General features: G+C 33.2%; 1 protein-coding gene across 2 annotated transcripts in view; it reads left to right on the top strand.

Annotated features, from left to right (window-relative positions):
• The window catches only part of LOC139087094 (dentin sialophosphoprotein-like), a 47,229-nt gene extending 26,674 nt beyond the window's left edge, over positions 1 to 20,555 (top strand). For both annotated transcript variants that reach the window (XM_070635789.1, XM_070635788.1), the window contains exons 7-15: positions 1,810 to 1,855; positions 7,126 to 7,271; positions 9,606 to 9,757; positions 9,830 to 9,917; positions 10,803 to 11,123; positions 18,637 to 18,835; positions 18,907 to 19,049; positions 19,127 to 19,356; positions 19,528 to 20,555. In XM_070635789.1, coding sequence (XP_070491890.1) covers positions 1,810 to 1,855; positions 7,126 to 7,271; positions 9,606 to 9,757; positions 9,830 to 9,917; positions 10,803 to 11,123; positions 18,637 to 18,835; positions 18,907 to 19,049; positions 19,127 to 19,356; positions 19,528 to 20,080 — 1,878 coding nt within the window. In that variant the 3' untranslated portion in view covers positions 20,081 to 20,555. The remainder of the gene's footprint in view (positions 1 to 1,809; positions 1,856 to 7,125; positions 7,272 to 9,605; positions 9,758 to 9,829; positions 9,918 to 10,802; positions 11,124 to 18,636; positions 18,836 to 18,906; positions 19,050 to 19,126; positions 19,357 to 19,527) is intronic.
• Positions 20,556 to 20,950: the final 395 nt, after the last annotated feature.

Below are 20,950 nucleotides of genomic sequence, written 5' to 3'. Positions count from 1 at the left end.
CGTCAGAAAATGGGGATTGTACTACTCGGGTCGGATTTATGTCTCTCACATGCTTTAACTCCAATTCTAAGCTAAATATGCCATTGTCATCCAGTTCTCAAAATTAAATTCTTTCATCCCTTTTTCAGTATGTGCTGCATAATTTAATTCAAAAACTTTTTCATCAAAGAATTTCCTTTTTTGAAAATAAATTTTTGAAAGAAGTTCCCTTTTTTGCTACAAAGAATTTCTCTATTTACTGTCTAAGAATGTGTGTGTAAAATATCAAAAAAAGTGCGTCCCGTGTATAGAACATTAAGCAAAACGTGATGTCACGTAATTTTGCCTTCTTTTCAACTATAATAAAAATGATGAAAACTTCTCATTTTCATTTTTCTTCTTTCCACAGTTTCCTTCTTTTACTTCCTTCAGTGAATTAGAGAATATAAAAATATGTGGATATAAAACAATATAGAGAGAGGAAGTGAGCAGAATTATGGAGTAATGAAGTCATAAATGAAATAGAAAGACGCATTTTTAATGTAATGACATTTTTGATGTTGCTTATTCATGGGTCACAATCAGTGTTCCTTTAAAATGAAATATGAGAAATTTGTAGTCTAATGTGACATAAGGTCTTTGTAGAGCTGGAAGTCGACTCGGATTTGTATAAGAAAATTGACTCAAGTCGACTCGACTCCATTAAAATTTCGAGTCTTCTTTGAATGCCTTAATCATTCTGATATTCCATTTGATGCACAACTTAGTACTAAGCATGATTAGACAAAGTCAGAAATATCAAAGTATGGCCTGTACCTTGACACTGCCTAGCTAGATACTACTTTTGTTTAGGCACTGCTTAGCGATAAATGCTTTGCGACAACTTAGATCTATTCCAAAATTCAATCATTTTAATATACTTTTTAATAAGATTAGGGGATGAACAGCTAAAGGAAAGGGAGTTGCTAATTTTGTTACGGACTACAGATTTGGTTCCTGATTTTGTTGCAATATGTTACAGTCAGAGTGGGTCTTAAATGCTATCTTTAGCGTTACGTAGCTTCTGAGCGTTTCTAAGTCAATGGGCAAGTTCTATTACTAAATTTTCCTAGAACTAAGTTCATACTATAAGCTGTGCATTGACAAACACAATGCCTAAGTACAATTTGCTCAGATAGGAAAACTTGTAGGCTTTCTAAAGGCACTGAATGACATCAATTTTAGTCTTTGGTCATAAATTGGTACATAACAACTTGACGGCCTCAATAAACGTAAGGAAAAATAGTACTGTATTCTTCAACTTTTTATGAATTCTAAAAATTTCCCAAGCACACCCAAACAGCACAAAATCTGCTCAAACTCAAAAATTCCCCTAAATTTCTTTAAAAATTCCATTAACCAGAAAGAAACAAAAAGGAACAAAAAACTTTTTTTATGATTGCCTAAATTACAGAATTATCCTCAATATAAATCAATATATGCGTCAAAATAAGGAAGAAATTTTTTCTCCTCAATCTTACCATTTGCTGCTGCTCTATGGTTTAATATACCAAGATATGTTGTTGATGATGATGATGAGGATCAATAATTGACATACGTACATTATGTGTGTGTGATGAAAAATTGAATTTATTACAATTTGAGTTGAATAAAGTAGAAATATGTCACCCAAAAACTAATAAAATTATTATTATTAAGTCTTTCCCTTCTAGAATTTTTATGTTCCTTTATTGATTGCCACATTGTCACATTTTTATATTCCAGTCAACTTGTTTTCTTTACCCTCTTATTTTTATCATCTTTTTTTTCATTTCTTTCCTTCAATCTTAGATATTACGAGATATTCGCCAAGGATTAATGCAACAGGGACGTAAAGGTATGTATTGATATGATTTATTAACATGTGTCATAAACTTGTAATTGAATTGAGGACATTGAATAAATGTGAATGAAAAAGAGAAGTTGAATGTTAGATTTAAGTTAGTTATGGTTCATCTTAAAGGTAAATGGAAGAAATTCGTTACATTAGGTTACAATATTTGTCATGATTATGGTGCAGAAAATATGGAACGAATTGCACAGGACTTTTTATTGCTGTTTTGATTTCCCTTTTTATATTTTAAAAGACTTTTTTTTATTGTTAACTCAAACAGTCCAGACGGAAACTCGTTTGTTTTATTTGGGGGGTTGTTCATAAATGACGTCAATAAAAAATGGAAATTTTATTGTTGATAAAAATCGTAGAATATGTTTTTTGATATTAATGCACAGTTAGTCCTCTTTTCATATTTTCACCCTTTTTAATATGACCCATAGGGGTGTAGCAAGATAGGAGGCCACGTTGAGAAGGAAGTTTGGATTTGTGCCTTGAAAACCACTAGATACATGATTTAGCATGTTTAGACATCTGACATACCCCAAAACCCTCTCCCCACTGAACACACTTCTACTGGGTCTGCATGAGAGCTGTTCACTTGCTGCTCATAGTTTCAAGTGCAACATTATCCCAAATTCAGTCCCTGAGAACTTACTTGTTTACTTCGCTGACAGATCATTTGTTATTCAAGACCTCACTTAGTTTGCGTCTGAAGCTGGCTTTTTAACTTGCTATTGCTCCCAAATATCATTACGTAACGAGCAATTGGCCCCATTTCCAAATTCAAAATACCATCCCAACGTAAAAAATTGAAAAAAAAAACCATCAAAACAACAAAACATCAACAATAAAGTCAAATGTATCCAAAGTCAAAGCAACTTCCTAATATCTTCAAATTCACGCCTAAATGGGTCGGCATTTGGAATCGTAAAAAAAGTTAAAAAAACACTGCTTAATAGCATCACGTGAAGCAATATTGATATAAAAGATTCTTTTTGTTCTCTTGTGCCATTCATTGCCTTTTGCGGAACAAATAAGCTTATTAGATAAATAAAAAGGAATAAATGAGAAGAGTTTTGATGTTGGTGTCCTGGTGGGAATTTAATATTATCATGAAGGGTGATTCATGTGACGTAATAACAGTGATGGATGGAATGACAGATGAGGAGTTGGTGATAAAAATTTGGCAAATTATTATTGCAAGCTTAAGACATAACACTTAATAATATTCTTACTGACATTACATGTTCATGTGCTTTATTGCAGCACGGATTTAAAACTCCAAATTAATTCACATCCTAATCTATCAAGGATGCAGACTCACGATGACAAAAGCAATTTATATCTCAAAACTCCCGAACATTTCTAATAAATGTCTTAAAAATTCCCACTGGATATTTCATTTATTATACTTCATCCACCACGACTGCTTCGTCTGGTATGCCAAATAGATAGAATAATGTGAATCACGTTTGATTACTATTAATTTTCATTCTTATATGCTTTTTTTGCAATGAAACGTATAAAAGGAAAGAAAAATTGGAATGGAAGGGATCCTTCCACTTTTGCTTTCTTATTTGATATGTCTGCATCATAAAAGAATATCAAGAAGAAGAAAAAGAAAGGCAAGCGAGTGAGAGATGGAAATGAAATCCAATTTACAGAGCAAAATGCTCGACTGAGCAAATTTTCGGTTTTGATGTTTTTGTTTCCCTTTCCCTCAGTTTGTATTTTTTCCCCTGTACGCTTTATCTCCTTTCACCCCTAAGCATCGCGCATTTGTCGATTTCTACGTTCTGCAACATTTTTTTCTTCTCATACCCAAAATTTGAAGGAATTTTTCTGAAGAATTTTTTCATCTCTTTTTCATCTTCACTTGATGTCAAAATGAATTTTATTCATCCATACATAATATGAGTATACACACATGCAGCACATAGGAAAATTTTCTTCGCGTCATATAGGCAAAAAAAGTTGTTGAATCACAAAATCATTTAAAAAGGGAAAGAGGAAGCACGAATGGAATTTTATAAATGTTAATCTAGCAATATGTGAGCACCGCGCATTATTCGTGCTTAACTCGTTTTTTTTGTGAAAAGTTAAAAGTTAAAAAAATACCTTGTTCGAGGAATTTAGAGGAAATTATGTTAGAATCAGTAAGAAAGTTCTATAATGAATATTTAGGCAGTGACTAAAGAGCACTTGGCTGAATAGAACAAGTTTGCAATTGATTCAAAATCAGATACTTGTGTGGCACGATTCCAGTGTGATTCTGACATGATGCCGGGTTTAAAATGGATCCAACACAAGACTTTCATGGCTTTTCTTTAGGCCAAGATCACAGCGGTCAGATGCCGGATTTGGAATCTATTTTAAACTTGTTCTATTCAATTAAGTTGTGTTTTGAATCAATGATCTAAAATGTTGAGTAGTCAAGTTAACCTTAGCTATGCATTTATGACAAAGTATTGGCATCACGGATGTTTGGTGCCGGATTTTGGATCGATTACCCGCTTTATAACACTCTGATTAGTTGTCCTTTAACTCATTGGAATAAATGCCTGTATTGTCAAGTATCCCTAAGTTCAATATTTATGACAAGCTATTAAATTCAAAATATTGAGCGTCAATATCAATACAATACAAATTTCAAAAGAATCCATTTGCCCATCCAGACAAATTAATGTATTCATTTCATTCAATGACAACATCACATTAATTCCTTTCTCTGCATGTAAAAAATTATCTAGGATTAATGGAATTTAACGAAATTACTTTACATTCCTGTCTCATATTCAGAGCTCCCATGAGACTTATTTTTTCATGACAAAATAAAATGAGCTCAAGTCACATTTTCATTTTTACATATATTTTAATTAAGCACAAATTTTTTTGTTCCTTCCAATCATTCCTGCTTGCTTAATACCGCTTGATGCCTCCATTCTTTTATAATAAAAGGATATTGTCATTTAAAAAACGTAAATTTCGACGCTCTCCCTTTCAATTCTGTTTGATGCTACACGAATAAAAAAATTGTTCATTTTTTTCCCTCGACAGCAATTCAAATTGAATTTTGGTAATGGAAATGAAAATGGAAAATAAAAGTTCTGACTGAATTGTTAATTAATTCCATTCAAAACCACATTTTTATGCGCCTCTGCCATTTCGATGGTTCATAAAGAACATGAAAATTGTGGCACATGAAAATTGACGAAAGGAATTCACACTTACAGTAGAAGTCAATTGAAGGCTGGATGAATAAGTTAAAATTGAAACTGTTTGTGGTGAAAATGAATTTTTGACATAAAGCTTGTCATTTGTAGGAATTGAATAACAATTTTAAGATATAAAGAAGACAATTGATCGAAATTGACTAGCAGGTAATCAAAATTTCATAGGAAGGTCAAATCGAGGAGTTAGAAAAGAGTTTCAAACATAATCTGTATCGACATTGAGTTGTGGTTGAAAGTTCAATCATTCTATTTATTTCCAATAAAAATGCATTATTTTTTTTTTTTTTCAAATAATTCACAAAAGTATGTTTGAATGATTTCATTCAGAGGTGAAGCCAGAAGTTATTTTAGGGGGGTCGAGGGTTGGGGTTTGAAATTTTACCTATGGATCGCATGAGTTTGGAAGATTTTGGAATTTATTTATCAAAAACCTTGGCAAATTTTCCAAAAGAAAGGGTTTTGACCTACAAACTCTCTCCTAAGTACGTTTCTTGATTCCATTAAGAACTTAATATTTGTATAATAAATTTAAAAATCCAATCATCACTCATGAGTACAAAACCCTAACACTCTCAAATACCAATTTTTATATTTTGAGTTTTGAGCAAATAGTTTCATTCCAATTTGTAATTTATTTCTATAAAAAGTACTGCTTATGCGTATTCAGAGCTTTATTTGCTAAAGCATTAAAAATGAAATAAAATATGATAAATAAAAAAAAAAATTGTTAAGTATGAATATAAAAAAGCTATCAACTGAAAAATTTGTGACTATAAAAAAGCTAAATAAAATCAGCGAAAGAATGCATCATAAACTGTTATGGTTAATTTATTACAGAAAATAATTTTTTTGACTTTATTTCGTTTACCCGGGCGGTGAAATATTGGATTCGATTGAGAGACGCAAGCTTCAATTAACTGCGTTTTAGATGCGTTTCAAGGTCACCGCTTCATCACGCTTCTCCGAAACGCACTTTGAGTTTACAAGGACTCCGCTGTTTTGCTGGATTATAGGCAAGACGCAGTTGCAGCTGATTTAGATTAATCTTTAAGGCCAAAATTGTGATTCGCAGCGCATAAGGTCTTATTTACTTACTTCCTTGACTATGGGCACACGAGGGCCTATTGCCGCGCGTAAGGAATGCATAAAGACAAATCTAGCCTTTGAAATCTTCTGTCTAAACGGGATAATTGACTCTAGTCTTCAACATCCATGAATTCGGTTTCTCGCGACCTCTGGCCATCCACAAAGTCTGTAGTTGTTACTTTAACAACTGGGACATAGCATTGTGCCAGTTGAGTTTATTAACGAATCCCCTTCAGCACTGAACCTTCATAAGTGAACGACACGTAACCTTACCACGTGTTTTTCTTCAATTTTCAACCACAAAAAAGTAATTTTTGAACCCCAAAACATTCACATGAAGCTTTGAATGAAAATGAAAAAAAAAATTCTATTGAAACATTTTTTCGCATTAAAATTTCATTCTCAAGCATAAAGAAACAAAAGAAAGAATCTTTAGAGAGAGAGTAGAATTTGGAAAATTTCTCCCAAAGCCAACATTCACATGTAGAAGTTGGAAAAAATGAAAAATCAACATTACGTCGTGTAACATGAAAGAAAAGGATGGAACTTAAAATTTAAAGCGTGCTATGATATGTATAATGAAAAAAAGTCCTTTGATGGTGCTAAAAAAGCGCTGTTATTAAGTAAAACAAGTCATCCTTTTATGCTTCAAGTGTATTATGTTATGCTGTACAGTTTTGTGAATTGCCAGCGGAATGAAAAACTCATAAATTGTTATGGCATATTTCACTTCTTTTCCATTCTTTTATTCTTTTTCCATTCATGTTCACATAACTTTTTTTTATACATGTGTACATACACATGACTATGACTGTGTGTTCATGAAAGGACATAAAAGCTGACTCTCTTTTTTTTTCACTCAAATCCTTCACATTGTAATATTTTTAATTCACTTTACTAACATTATTATTTTCACTCATCTCTCCCTCATGCCTGCCTGCCTGCCTGTAGATGATACGTACATGTATGACGATACAATAGCCACCAGCAACTATCGAAACATTCACCATCATCAGCACTGGTACGATGAGCCGCCATATGAAAGTGATCCGGATGATTTTTTAATGGCAGGCATTGGACCAGCCGCCACCATTCAGGTATGTTTTATTATGAAAAATAAAAATAAAAATTACAATTACTTTACACCATGCAATCATTCATTGAATTGCTTCTGTTGCTGTCAATGTTTCATAATGGATACCATCATTAAAAATAATTAAGACCGGGTACAATCACTTTATTCATAGTGTACATTTACACATGCCGAATGAGAGTACTTTACATCTTGTTGCTCGTTTATTTACAAATTGCAATGGCACATGTTTATGAATTATATACTGTAGATTATGGTAAAGTTGAATTTTAAGCTATCGTGGTACGTGATTGAATTTATTTAATGATTCTTGGTACTGCATCAAGTGTTTGGTATGCTTACTTTTGGTACCATTAATGATGCAGATTTGCTACAGGTATGGTTCCCAACATTTACATCATTAGAGTTAGATATTTAGTTCCTGGAACCATGTTCAGACTTGGCATTCGTTCGTTACTATCCTACAACATGTTGCTACATCATTAGACTTAGATACTTTAATAACTAAATCCTGTACATTCATTAAAATTGTCAACAGACCATTTGGATGTAATTTTAATCAACAAAGCAAATTAAAACCATTAATTTCTGGTCATTTTGGGGAATCACAACATGAAATTTTGCTACACAAAAAATAACATTCATTAGTGTCCAAACAACAAGCACTGCATTTTTAATTTACAATGAAAAAGTTTCATTTTTTGTGTGACCATGAATCATAATGGTCTGATTTTGCTTCCAAACTTTTTTTTCCTCTTACCAATAATATCATGTTCATAAACCAGCATTTACTTGTAATATTATATGATATATATCCATGAATACAGCCATTATATCATAAATTGTCAGTTTTGGTAACATTTGCTTTTTTATAACAATGGAGAAATAATTGCAATGAGAAAAAATGACACAATTTTTTTTGCTGATCTGTTAATTGATTTAATTAGTTAATCAGGTCACAATGTGAAAGGGATATACTTTATGATATAAATTAATGATATTTTCTAAGGTCATTAATTAAGCTGAATAGCAAATTTGATGCAAGTCAGTGATTGCACATCACAATTTATGTTTGAATTGCAAAGCTTAATTTTCGAGTTCAAATCCTTCTGTGAACTGATGGACATTGTTACTCACTTAAATGCTGGAACCATGCTCCGAAGTCTAGGTTGCTACAAAATGCATCCAATCTGACTCTTTTGCTAGTCAAATTACAAAGCTTGTACAAATTCATAGTTTTGACATATAGCTAACATTCCTTCATTACCATCCTAAGCCATGTTGAAGGACAAGTTCTAGTAGCACAACTCAATCAACAAAATCCGCACGCATTTCTAATGGTCTCCAATTCCATGCAGCTTCGAAAATAATCTTGAGCAATTCAGATCAAAGAGATCCAATGAATTTCCATTACATAAAATTGGATATAACCCTCTTCCCCTGTTCCTGAACGTATTAATTGACCCCAAGGCATTTTGCGGTCAATAATTGCTTAACGAGTGAGGATTTCCCAGACCACTACACTAAGTAGACTTACAGTTTAGAATGGGTTCAGAATAACTTTCAAGTAGCTTCAAATAACTGCAGAACTAAGCATTGTGTAGTCCGAAAAGTCATCCTAAGCCGTCAAAGAGTGTGCTTTCATGATACAAAAAGACCACTGCAATACCTAATACAGGTCATTTGCCTGTTAGGATCAGTTAAAAGTCAGCCGACATCCTTTAAAAAAAGGAACTTTTCAACACCTAAAAGTGTCCTTCCATTGCATTAATTTACTGTCCAAAAAATCTGCACAATCTACCATGACTCATTTCACATCCACTGCCTCTTAAAGATAATAAAAAAATGCCTAATGTTGTGGATTTTATGGCCGTAAAAGAAGCAAAAAAATTTTGACTTACAGCTGTAATCATACCACTGTAAAAGTGCAGAATACAAAAGCTAGTCATTTCTTCCACTTTATTTATTTTTGTATACACGTAAGAGAGAGAGAATCGTATGAGAATGGGATAATAAAGGGGAGCTGAACACAATAAGTAAAGCCAACTTTACCACGATAATGCATAAAAATTTTCTACATCGTGTTTTATTGCCACAAACAGAAATTTTCCATTTTTGCTAGGACGCGCAGAAACTTTTTTTCTTTTTTCGTTCCATTTTCATTTATGAAAAGACAGACGCAACCAAAAAAAGGCATAAAAAAGAGAGAGAAGAACAAAATTTATTTATGACATGCAGAAATGTCGTAGAAAGTGCTCTCTGACATAAATTCCATTTTAATAATTTTTCCATTTATTTATTTTATTTTCATATTCAACCAAAAATATGACACAAACAGGGAGCCCGCGTGTGTTACACGACTAGCGGTCCTGGGGTGATATCCTTACGATCGGCTGGTGACATATCAATATCACAACAAAGACCAATACGTCGAGGCCTTATCGTTCCACAACAACCACCAAATCCGCCAACAATTATTCCACTTAAAAGGTGAGAATTAATATTAATTTCATTACATTTTCTCATTTATTTTATAAAATAATTTTTAATTACCTTTAATAGATCACACGATGTAAGAGGAGTGAGTGGAGACTATGCAGCTTCCGTTTCTGATATTCATAGTGTTACATCGCGATTAAGTCAAGTATCGGTGAGTGTTTAATTAAATTTGATAAAATATAATTTACAGGGGTTTTATTTCGCGACTTCAGGCGTAGACTATTTAGTATTATAAGGAATTGACAGAATGAATTTCCATTACTAGAATGGAAAATTATGAGAACTGGATTTTTTTTTAATATAATTGAATAATTATTTGTCAAATAAGCTTATGATCTAATCTATTTCCAATTATATAACGTCTAACTCTCTTAGGGGTATCAAGCCCAATTCCTGATGTGTACCCCCAATTCCAATGTGCCCAAAAAGAGCTAATTGATTAGTCAATCCAAAATCCATCACTAGACAGACATGACTTTGACATAATGTCTGATTCGGCTATAACTAGGCACCATGTCTGAGTCATCCGATCTGACGTCAAAGTTTAGATCGATTAATCAGCTTGAGCTATTCAGGATGATTGCTTCCAACAATCCTGAAGGAAGCATCCTGTCCTTTGAGACAATTCTGCATGATTTTCTTGAGTAAATAGGTCTTAAATCTTTTTGTGAATCGAGGTACAATTATAGAACTGGGATTGACGGCATTAGACATCATAAAGCTATACCAATACCTATCGTCCCATCCTAAAATCAAACCTCATCATCAGCCTCCCATTACACTGTAATCACATCGCTAATGCAATGCAATAAGCAAACTACCTACGTTAAAAATTGAAAAATAAAAATTGTTTTTAATTAAATTCATAAATATTTTTTAAGGCAACTTGAATGTGAAACATCCAGCCGCTCACCCACGAGATGAGGGTTGTTCATTTCATTTTGCAACAACATAAACATTGTAGAACAAATTAAAAAAATTTTTTATTGATCCAAAAAAATATGGAAATAAAACACTTTTTTCATTTCCTCACCAGGTTGGTACGAACAACTGTACAACACGCTATAGAACACTGAGTGGTGGAATCGGAAATTCACCATCGCCGACACATTCATCAGATTATGTCGATGATGATGACGACGATGATGACTTAACAACAAATACGGCTGTACTTAATGGATTAACAAATTCATCAATTGTTGGAAATTCAACGAGTAACGGTAGCTGTGGAACAGCAGGATCGACAAGCACAAATGTGATGATGACAAACAATTTAAAATCAAAACGAAATAACCTTTCGTCGCATTTGCATAAAACATCATCAACAATAAGCTATCAGAAGGCAACTGTTCATTATGTAAGTGAAGCTTTTATTGTTTATGGACTTAATTATTGCTGCTTTTCGCTCTTGTTGGTTCACTAAGATAATTTGAAATTAATTCAGTCTATATGATAACAAATTCAATCATTGTTGAGAAGCTGAATGATTATCATTAGCCAAAATGATTAAAATTCATGGAGTAACTCCGTACATCCACATCATCAGTCATAAAAATCTAAGTCACTGTTTATTTTCACTTTTTCATCTGAATTTACTTTACTTCACCGACTTTAATATTTAATTTTCGTTATTTGCTTTCATGTTTACAGCTTTGTTGTATTTTCATCTTTCGGAAATAAGAAAAAAAAAATATAGAGCTTGTAGTTCATTGACTTGAATCAAAAATATTTACTTCGTTCGTCGCTCTTTGAAGTCTATAAAAAAAAATAATGAAAAATTAATTTTCATCTTTTTTTTTGCAAGGAAAATTTAATCAGAATTTTTTGATGTAAATAATTTGAATTCTTGAAGTGATGATGAGAAATTGGCTTTGAGCAATCTTAGAATTTAAGAGTAACTTAAAGCTATTGCTATCTGTATTATCTGAGCAGAATCAATTCTGGGGCCGATTACTCCGGAAGTGATCGGAAACGACACTACTTGTGCCACGAACAGTACGACACTACGATATTGATATATCGATGGTACGGTTCATGGCATTTCCAAAAATGTTCGAGGGCACCGTAATTTATCGGGGCCCATAAGTGGCAACCTTTGTTTCACACTAGACCTTACCACCAGTTCAGTATTGGTGTATCATTGTTACTTTATATGAGTTTATATGTATACCACTTTGCCAGGTATACCACTATACTGAATAGTAGTGTTTGATCGAGATTAAAGCCTATGTGGCCAAGTAATTAGATACCAGACCTAAAATCTGTGTCACTGCATTGTAAGTTAGTGGGTTCGATGAGTAAAAGAGACCGATCTCTCAATCATTTTATAGAGTGCTGTCGATATGACAAAGATTCACACAATGGTCACAGCATTTCACGTACTAGTGTGTATCTTTAGCGTACAACGGACCATCACCGAAGAACAAACCCCCCTCACTACCTTCATTTAAAATTTTAAATCAGTTTTTGAATTAAAATTCAAATCAGACCTGCAAAAAAATGAGAAAGAAAAAATATTTTTTCACATAAATTAAAAAGAGTCTTTCCATTATCTCCCCTTCAACGAAAATTAGATTAATCAGAGTCAGTGATTGAGGAAGAGTAAATTTGATTTTCTTCTTTCCTACTCGAATTAATCAAACAATAAAGATGATTTTTCATTTTCTCCCCTTTTTCTTCAATCTATTTGAATTTCTAAGAAAAACACAAACATCTTCGATTGTAAAATATGCAATAGCTGTAGGAAGTAGCATAAACATTGAGAATAAATACACAATTACATTTCATTTTTCTATTCTTGATCGACGTCAGCTGATTTTATCGGCTGAATGTTAGCTCATTTACAATGAGAAGAGAAATATTTTGACTGTCATTCGTGATTGCCTTTATCAAGCTTTGAATCCTGAAAAATTGTAAGGATGGAGACAATTGTAGAAAGTTTAGAGACTCGATTTGATTGTGGTTTGAGCGTATTGAGCATTTTTTGAGGATTTGTCGCTTAATTCATTAAATGTTCATTAGCTGAACACTAGAAACCATGTCGAGCGATGTATGCAGGAGGTATATGTCTCTAATATATTACAATCATATCCTGAAGTCGACTCGAATGTCAAATAAGTCGAATAAACTCAAATCAACCTTCAAATACAAAACCCGAGTCAATATTCAGCTTTGACCACAATAAAACAAAATTGTCGACCAAAACGCATCAAAATTCCGTCTCCAATTCCACCAAACCATGCTAAAATAATAGAAAATGAATATATATTCATCACATCACATAGTGAAAAATAATTTATGCTCCAACATTTCGAAATAGCAACAAAAATGACTTTATTAAGCGCTCGCCCGAGAACAATCAATCATTCAACTTTTGCTTGTTCTATTTGACTCCCTATACTCGGTGCTCAACGAGACATATAGAACAAAATGGAATAAAATAGAAATTTATGTTGTTGAAAATGAGGTTTGGGAGGAGAAGCATATTCATCGAGCAAGATGTTATCGTTATAAATAGTTTAGTTTGAAATAAGTAAATATGTACATCCATTCTAGACGTTGTGAAAACCAGTAAAGCGTAATAAATATTTAATTTGAGTGCTTTTCATAAATTCATTAGTGCCATCTTGGATCATTCATTCAATTTATATGAATTTTATTCTCATGTGTAGTTACTGATATTCACTTAAACTGCATAAATTGTATAATGCAAGCTTTTGAGATGTGGGATGATAGTTTTGTACGTTTTGAAGTTGGAATAGATGCACTTTGAGCTTCAAAAGAATGTGTCTTGATATGTATTATACCTGATCAGGCAAAGAGCATGTTGTCAATAGTGTGCTTCACTTAAATAACTAGTTAGGCATGCTTGTGAGCGTGTTTTTAGCTTAGTCTGCTAATAAGATCATGCTCTTTGCTTGCTAGGGTACCCGAACAACACATCGTGTTTGCTAGGGTACTCCAACATTGCCGGATTGTGTCTAGGTTGCCCGAATGGCACCTTGATGGCTGATTTTGACTCAATTTTATCGCATGTTGATTCATATTAAAAATGGAATCATCTGTGCTTCAAATCTGCATTCATACTCTTCAACAAGCGTCATGGATCATTAGTACTAAGGCTCTAAATCAATTAAATTCTAAATTTCCATCAGATTTGCTTGACGCTACATAAAAGCTCCTAGAACAATGCTTGGAGCTCCTAAAACAATGCAATATATTGGATCATGCCAATATAGCTTCATTGTCGGATTTAAATTCATATCTTAAGAGAATGCAAGAAACACTAAAGAAATGGAAATATTGAATAGTCTTACTTTCTCCAGCATGATACCAGAAAATGAAAAAAAATGTCTAAGAAGATGCATCGCTTCATTTCTCTTCGTTTTCTATACTTTGAAATTGCTGCCATTTAAATCCACAAGTGTGCGATAAAATATATAAAAATACATTCCATTCTTACATTTTTTTTCCTATACTCTCGCTAGCTTGCCACTTACTCAGACGATGTACAGAAAGGAATTGCTTAAGATACTCGGGCAATAAAATATTCAACAGATATCGCATCACGTTTTCAAAGTTTTTCTTCGCAATTGTGCTCAATTCTTACTTTTTTTTTTCTTACAAACCAAGGGAAAAGGATGAAAAAGATTCTTACGTGCTTTTACATCTGCATAAATATCTATCAGAAGCATTTTATGTGTGTGTGTCTTTTATTTTAATAAAAAAGAATCGATACATTTGAGATATTTTCCTATTCCTTCGTCATACTCTATTGCTGTAGAGCAGTTGTGGGCGACCTTTCTGTCTATGCCAATGCATACCTTGATGGTAGAGCTTGAAGATGACTCGGATTTTGAATGAAATAGTCGACTCAAGTTGAGTTCGACTTTGAGCTATTTTTGATGATAAGTCTTGACCAGAACCGACCATGACAAGCAGTTTATGGCATTTTCAATTTTATTGAGCAGCACTCTAGTGTGCCACAGCTCAGAGGCTCCGCACCACTGCTATAGAATGAAAAATACGTTTTGTCCTCATCCCTTTCCTTATAGAAGAGTAAACAACGTTTTCAAGCAGAAAACTTTTGAATGTGATTGAGTCTTGGATTTATTTTCATGTCTTTTTTTATCTCCAAAGTTTTAAAAAATGTTTGTTCCTACAACAAAGTTTGGGAAACACGGATCAATGAATATAAAAAAAAAAGAATTTTGTGACAAACTGATTAAGGATTACTTTTTAATACAGACGGCAGTCAGTCAGTCTTGTGATTGATTATGAAGCTTAACAGCCATTTTGTCTGCAAGGTTGTATGATTAAGCTATGGCATTGAACTCTCAAGGCTCCTCTTTTGTTATATTTAGATTTTTTTACGGTTTATTAGCGAACGTCAATTCAATTACTGCTGTATTTATCCATGGAATCTGTTTAGATACAGAAAATATTTTTGTCATAACAACCAGCAACCTAAATGCAGCATGGCAGCAAAATTGTTTCAATTTTAGAATTCTCACAATAAATGGAAATTGTTCATTTATGTGACCTACATTTATTAATAGATATATAGATAACATCCTTCACAAATTACATTCCGATAAAGCCACATTATGCATTACTCAACATTCTTTAATCCAGTTATGAAACCTCTTCAACATCATTGCATTCCTTTCTATAACATGCAATGATTGAAATAGATAATTTATTCCAATTCGATCATCATTCCTATAAAGTTTATAGAAAGAAAAGCTTAAAAGATAGTTTTACAGTTTTTAAAATGCTCACTATTGAATGGATAGAACGAGCAAGCAATAAAATTTCTTCTGTGTGAGCATTCATATGATGCAATTATTCTTAAATTTTTTTGTAAATTGCTCAAAGGTTTTTCTTTTTCTTCTCCAAAATTCGATTCTTTGTCTGAATTCGATTCTCTTATTTTATTTCATAGCTGCTTGGATTTTCATTCTATTGGAAATTTTCATTCTCTTCTCGTTTCAAACTCAAGGGGTGAGGACATGTGTTGGTTTTTTGATCATGTATTACTTCCGAATAATTGATCTAAAATCCGGCACGAGGCAGGTGTGCCTCTGCCATTTGGAGCGGATTAGAGTTTAACTTGGAATTATGATAGAGTCACGCCGGATCTTGCTGGATCGATTAACCAGCTTGTGAGAAGTTCCTCATCTGCCCTTTTTGATTCATATTTAGTGGAATCGCAACTCACAACGTTCAATTGAAGACTATAGGTAGTATTGTCACCAAAGGAGTGATTCTGATCTCAATATAAATTGTAGCTTTAGTTAGTATAAAGGTCAAGCACATCCTCACTCATTAAACAATTATTGACATCGAAATGTTCCCAACAGAACTCTGGATCTCAATGATCTAAATAGCTAAAGGGTTTTTTCAGGATACCTTGCTACTGGCACTCTTTTAATGCTTTTGGATACTGATGGAGATTCATAATCAGACTGTGTTGAATATCTTGAACATTAAGTACCCTCAAATCATCTCAGTAGATGCTAAAGTGGAAATCTAAGAATAATTCACATATATTTCATAAGTGGGTTGATATACTCAAGGCAATCCTTAATAAAATTTAGAATCCCTTTATTCAAACTGTGGATTTTTCAAAAAAAGACTGCCAACGCAGATTTTTCACCCCTTGGGTTATCAGAACGAAAAAAAAAAAAGAATTTAACAAGCTCAATTACGAAATGTTATCGTATTACATATTTTTTTAACCACATACGATAAACTTTCAAAGCCACAATGTAGACACACACACAAATGTTCCTCCATACATACATATGTTTGCACAATTTTTCATGTTTTATTACGCTTGCAATAATAAAATTGAACTTCAAAATGTCTTCATGTAATTTTATGAACCGAACAACAGCAAAAAAAAACCTTTTTTTTTATTCAGTATGTGCTCAAAAAAGATCAATGTGAATTGAAAATTTATGTGCCAGACACATTTTGCTATTGGCGATGTTTTTATTCTTATCTCGCTTACTTACGTCCTCCTCCCCATCTTCAAACTTCCTCTTCTTCCTCCTCATGTTCATTATGATCATTATTATTACAGTAGTGTCTCATTCATGCATTTGTCGCGATGGGTAAATAAAGAAGAAGTAAATTTTCAAGAATGGATGGAAAAAAATGAAACATGGCAAGAGTCATTATGGTAATAAACGAAATAATGTGAAATGAGGAGGAATTTTCTTTTAGCTTTTCAATTATAAAACTTTGTCTTATGAACTGAAAAAAGTGCTCAAGTTTTTTTTTGCGGTACATAATTCAATTTTTTTGCTGCTCTTCCTTTTTTTCGCATGTCACCCAGAGGGCTTCTTACTTTAGAACAAGAAAATGAATAAGTTATATTAAAAAAATTAAGAAACTGGATGCAAAAAAAAACTTTTGAATGGGAAGAAAATTGAAATTTGTTAAAAAGGCTGAAATTCAAAGGTTAATTCTTCCTTAATCTGTATTTCAATACCTTCAATTAGCTTTGCCAACTCAGTTTTTGTTACTAACAGTCAGAAAGTTTGGGCTTTTCACTTGTAGGCTTCAGAATGCTTTTTGGGAAGTTCTTAACCTACGGATGAATATATTGTGCAATTGACAAAAATTCCTTCGAAGTGACTAACTTAATATTCTGAATTATTTGGTATCTCATACTCATTTGTCGATAATCATGAATTTTCTGAAAATAAATGAAACATAATTTAGGTAATAAACGAAATAATCTAGAGATACATCTTTTAGCTTTTCACTGACATGTGCTGATGATCGAACATAATCATTATGATCCTTGGCCCCTATTAGATACGCCTGATGCTGGCAATTGCTGTTCAGTTTCCAATACAAAAAAACTTCTAAAGGGAAGAAAATAAATTTGTTAAGAAAGGCTGAGAAATTCAAAAGTTTTCTTCCTTAATGTATTTCAAACCTTCAATTAACTTGGCGAACTCAGTTTGTTTCAGCCAACTCTGAAAGTTTAAGACTTTTCACTTGTAGCTTCAGATGCTTTTTGGGAAGTTTAATGCCTACGGATGATAAATTGTGCAATTTCTAAAATTCTCTAGAAGTGACTAACTGCTATTCTGAATTTGCGTATGCTTAACTAATCAAATTTTCTGAGAACAATGAGTTTACCAATGTAGCTCATTTAGGGATACATCTAGACGTACTCATTACATGTACTGATGATATTGAAACAGATAACCATTTGTGATCTATGACATCACTTAGATGATCTTAATGCTGACTGCTGCTTTTCAATGTTACAATACTTTCTAATATCCGAAAAAAACAGGACCAATCTCGGGACACCAGGAATACAAGTAAATTTTTCACGAGAGTTTGCTTTATATACAGATGTCGAGACTCGCAGAAGTTTGGTCTAAGTTATTGAGCACTTTACGATAGTCAAACAACAAAATGTCTTGATGGGAATAGAGACACTTTTATTCTATCCTACTCATCAGTAAAGCAGATGCGCTTCAGTCATCATCACATATCTTCCCACCCATAAATCTGCAAACATAGTTTGTTTGACTTTCTCAGGTTTTTCTTCCACAAAATCAAAAAATTTTCTTTCATAAAAAAATAACATCACAACTTGAAGAAAAAGTTTTTTTGTTGCAAAGTCATTCAGCGACTGAAAAAAACGAAACTCAAACTCTCGTTGTAAATTCTTTTACTAAATAACCTCAAGGTACACTCAACTTTTTTTATGAACTAACAAGAAATAAAAATTGCGAAGCGAAATTCTTTTTCATATACTTTAATGCCATTCATTACATTTAATTGTTTTACTCACTTATTTCTTTATCTTTTTTCTCTCATTTCACGTTTCCTTTGTGCAGTCGAATGACGCCAGAAATTCCCCGAAGGACTTACTAAAAGACAATAGTATAAGCTTCAATAACAATAATAATAGCAATAGCAGAAATCTTAATGTTAGTGGTATAGGAGCAACAAAAGATGACAGAAGTAGTATAAGTGATCAAGCATTTCATTGCTCTGCAAGTTCCGTTGAAAGTCTTCCGAGTGCTAGTGGATCAAGTAAGTATCAAGTCATAAAAAAAAACTCTTTCTTTTTCTTGAATTATAAAACTTTATCTATCACAATCAAGGTACGCAAGCACTTGTAAGATCCGGAAGTCCAAATAGTTCACTTTCAGCAGACGATAGAGCAACAATTTTGCCCATTTGTCGAGCAAAAGCAATTGTAGATAGCGCAACATTTCCGTATGAAAAGGATGCATTAAAATTTAAGGTAAGGAACAACTTTAAATTATGGCTGTTAACATAAAAGACCTTAAACATTTCTCATTCTTTCTTACGTACATACAGAAAGGTGATATAATCGATGTGCTTTCAATGAACGCTTCAGGCGTTTGGAAGGGCTGTATAAATGGTCGTATTGGACACTTTAAATTCATCAATGTTGAAGTTATGCCTGAACAGAAAGGAAAAGCATTAAATAAACTTGACCGAACGCGTAACTCGTGTCCATCGACCGTCGATGAACTGCTCAATCGTATTGGCCTGAAAGAATATACGTCTGTGTTTGTATTAAATGGGTACGTGACATTAGTTATTTTATTTGCTAATTTGAGTCAGAGTTGGAGACAGGAATTGATGAGGACATGACCTGACCTCATAGCAACTAGTTGATTTCCTGCTCTGATTAATTCATTGTTTCAATTGACCCTTCTCATTTATACATCACGTCCATTATCTCTAATCCACAGCTATGAAGACTTAGAATTATTCAAAGAGCTTGAACCAGCCGATTTGGATTATTTAGGAATATTAAATCAAGAGCATCGTGCCAAGCTATTAGCAGCCGTACAACTTCTTCATGCAATCGATTCAGCAGGATCAGATGATGTTGCAGGCTCGAGTTCAGAGAATGACGATAGTAGAATACAAAAAAAGAATTCATTGTCTCCTTTTGGGAGACGCCACTTTCCTAGAGATTCTGGATGCTATGAGGGTTCGCCACTGCCAAATATCAACTCAATTCAGAGCAATGATGATGCAAATTGCCTCGATTCCGTCGTCACACAATGCTCCAACGAACTTATGAAGCGTGTTGATAATTTACGTCGCACCAAAGACGATTCGACTACACCAAAGAGTTTAAATCGTTTAACGAAAAAGGGATTGCTTGGAGGTGCCGGAATAGATGATTTTAGTAATTCACGAAGTAGCAGTGGTGGTGGAGCATTGAGTGAAAAATCAAGTGATAGTGGCGTTAGTAGCAGTAGTTTATCATCTGGGCCAATTAAAAATAATCTATAGCGCATAGATAATGAAATTTTACTTAAAATTCATAATCAAATTAATAAGAATCAATCAGATGATGCCAAAAAATAGCTCAATTATTAAAATGACAAATTTTTCCACTGCTCTTAACCTTCAGTATTTATTCTTATTTCTTATTTACTTGTTCAATGAGAAGCTTTCAATTGGATACATTACTATTTACTTTATGCTCCTCACAAAACTTAAAATCGACTGTTGCATATTTTCCATTTGGTTATTTCCATCATTTTTTAAAGGAATTTATGGTAGAATATTTGAAAAAGAGAGAGAGGAAAAAATTTAGAAAATGTAAATAACAGACTGATAGCTTTAGCCACAGAACATAAATGCAGAAAGAGAAAAAGAATTCAGAAAACGACCATAAAAAATCACTTTTCAAATATTTGAGAAGAGATTTTGAAGCAGACCAAAAGCAATCATGACGTGTAACATGTTTGAGAGGTGTGGGTCAGGGATGAAGTCAGGGATTTTCTCAGTAGGATGTGAGGATGAGGGATGAAGGTTGTTAGACCAAAATTAAAGAGGGAGATTTGATCACTAAACCAAATCCCCCTTCCAAGTGTGACTCTTCAATCTCCTTTATGATGGTACAGAGAGGTATTAGGATGGAACCCTGGATGGAACTGACGTTTTCAATAAATCCCTAAATACCCCCTAGGCAAAGATCTAGCTTCAAAATCCCCAAATTCCCAAATATTTGACCATTTTGGACAGCTTTTAGTTCATTGATCCATCAACAATATCTTAATTAATCAAACGGTCAAATTAGACTGTTCCGTGCGATTTCACTCAGTCCAAAATTCCCTGCTCAGTTACTTCCATCAAAATAACACACTTAACATGATT

This window comes from Chironomus tepperi, unplaced genomic scaffold, assembly GCF_022539635.2.
Source record: "Chironomus tepperi strain 1889 unplaced genomic scaffold, CSIRO-AGI_Ctep_v1 contig_99, whole genome shotgun sequence".
Taxonomy (NCBI): Eukaryota; Metazoa; Arthropoda; class Insecta; order Diptera; family Chironomidae; genus Chironomus; species Chironomus tepperi.
This window is presented reverse-complemented; position numbering and strand designations above follow the sequence as displayed.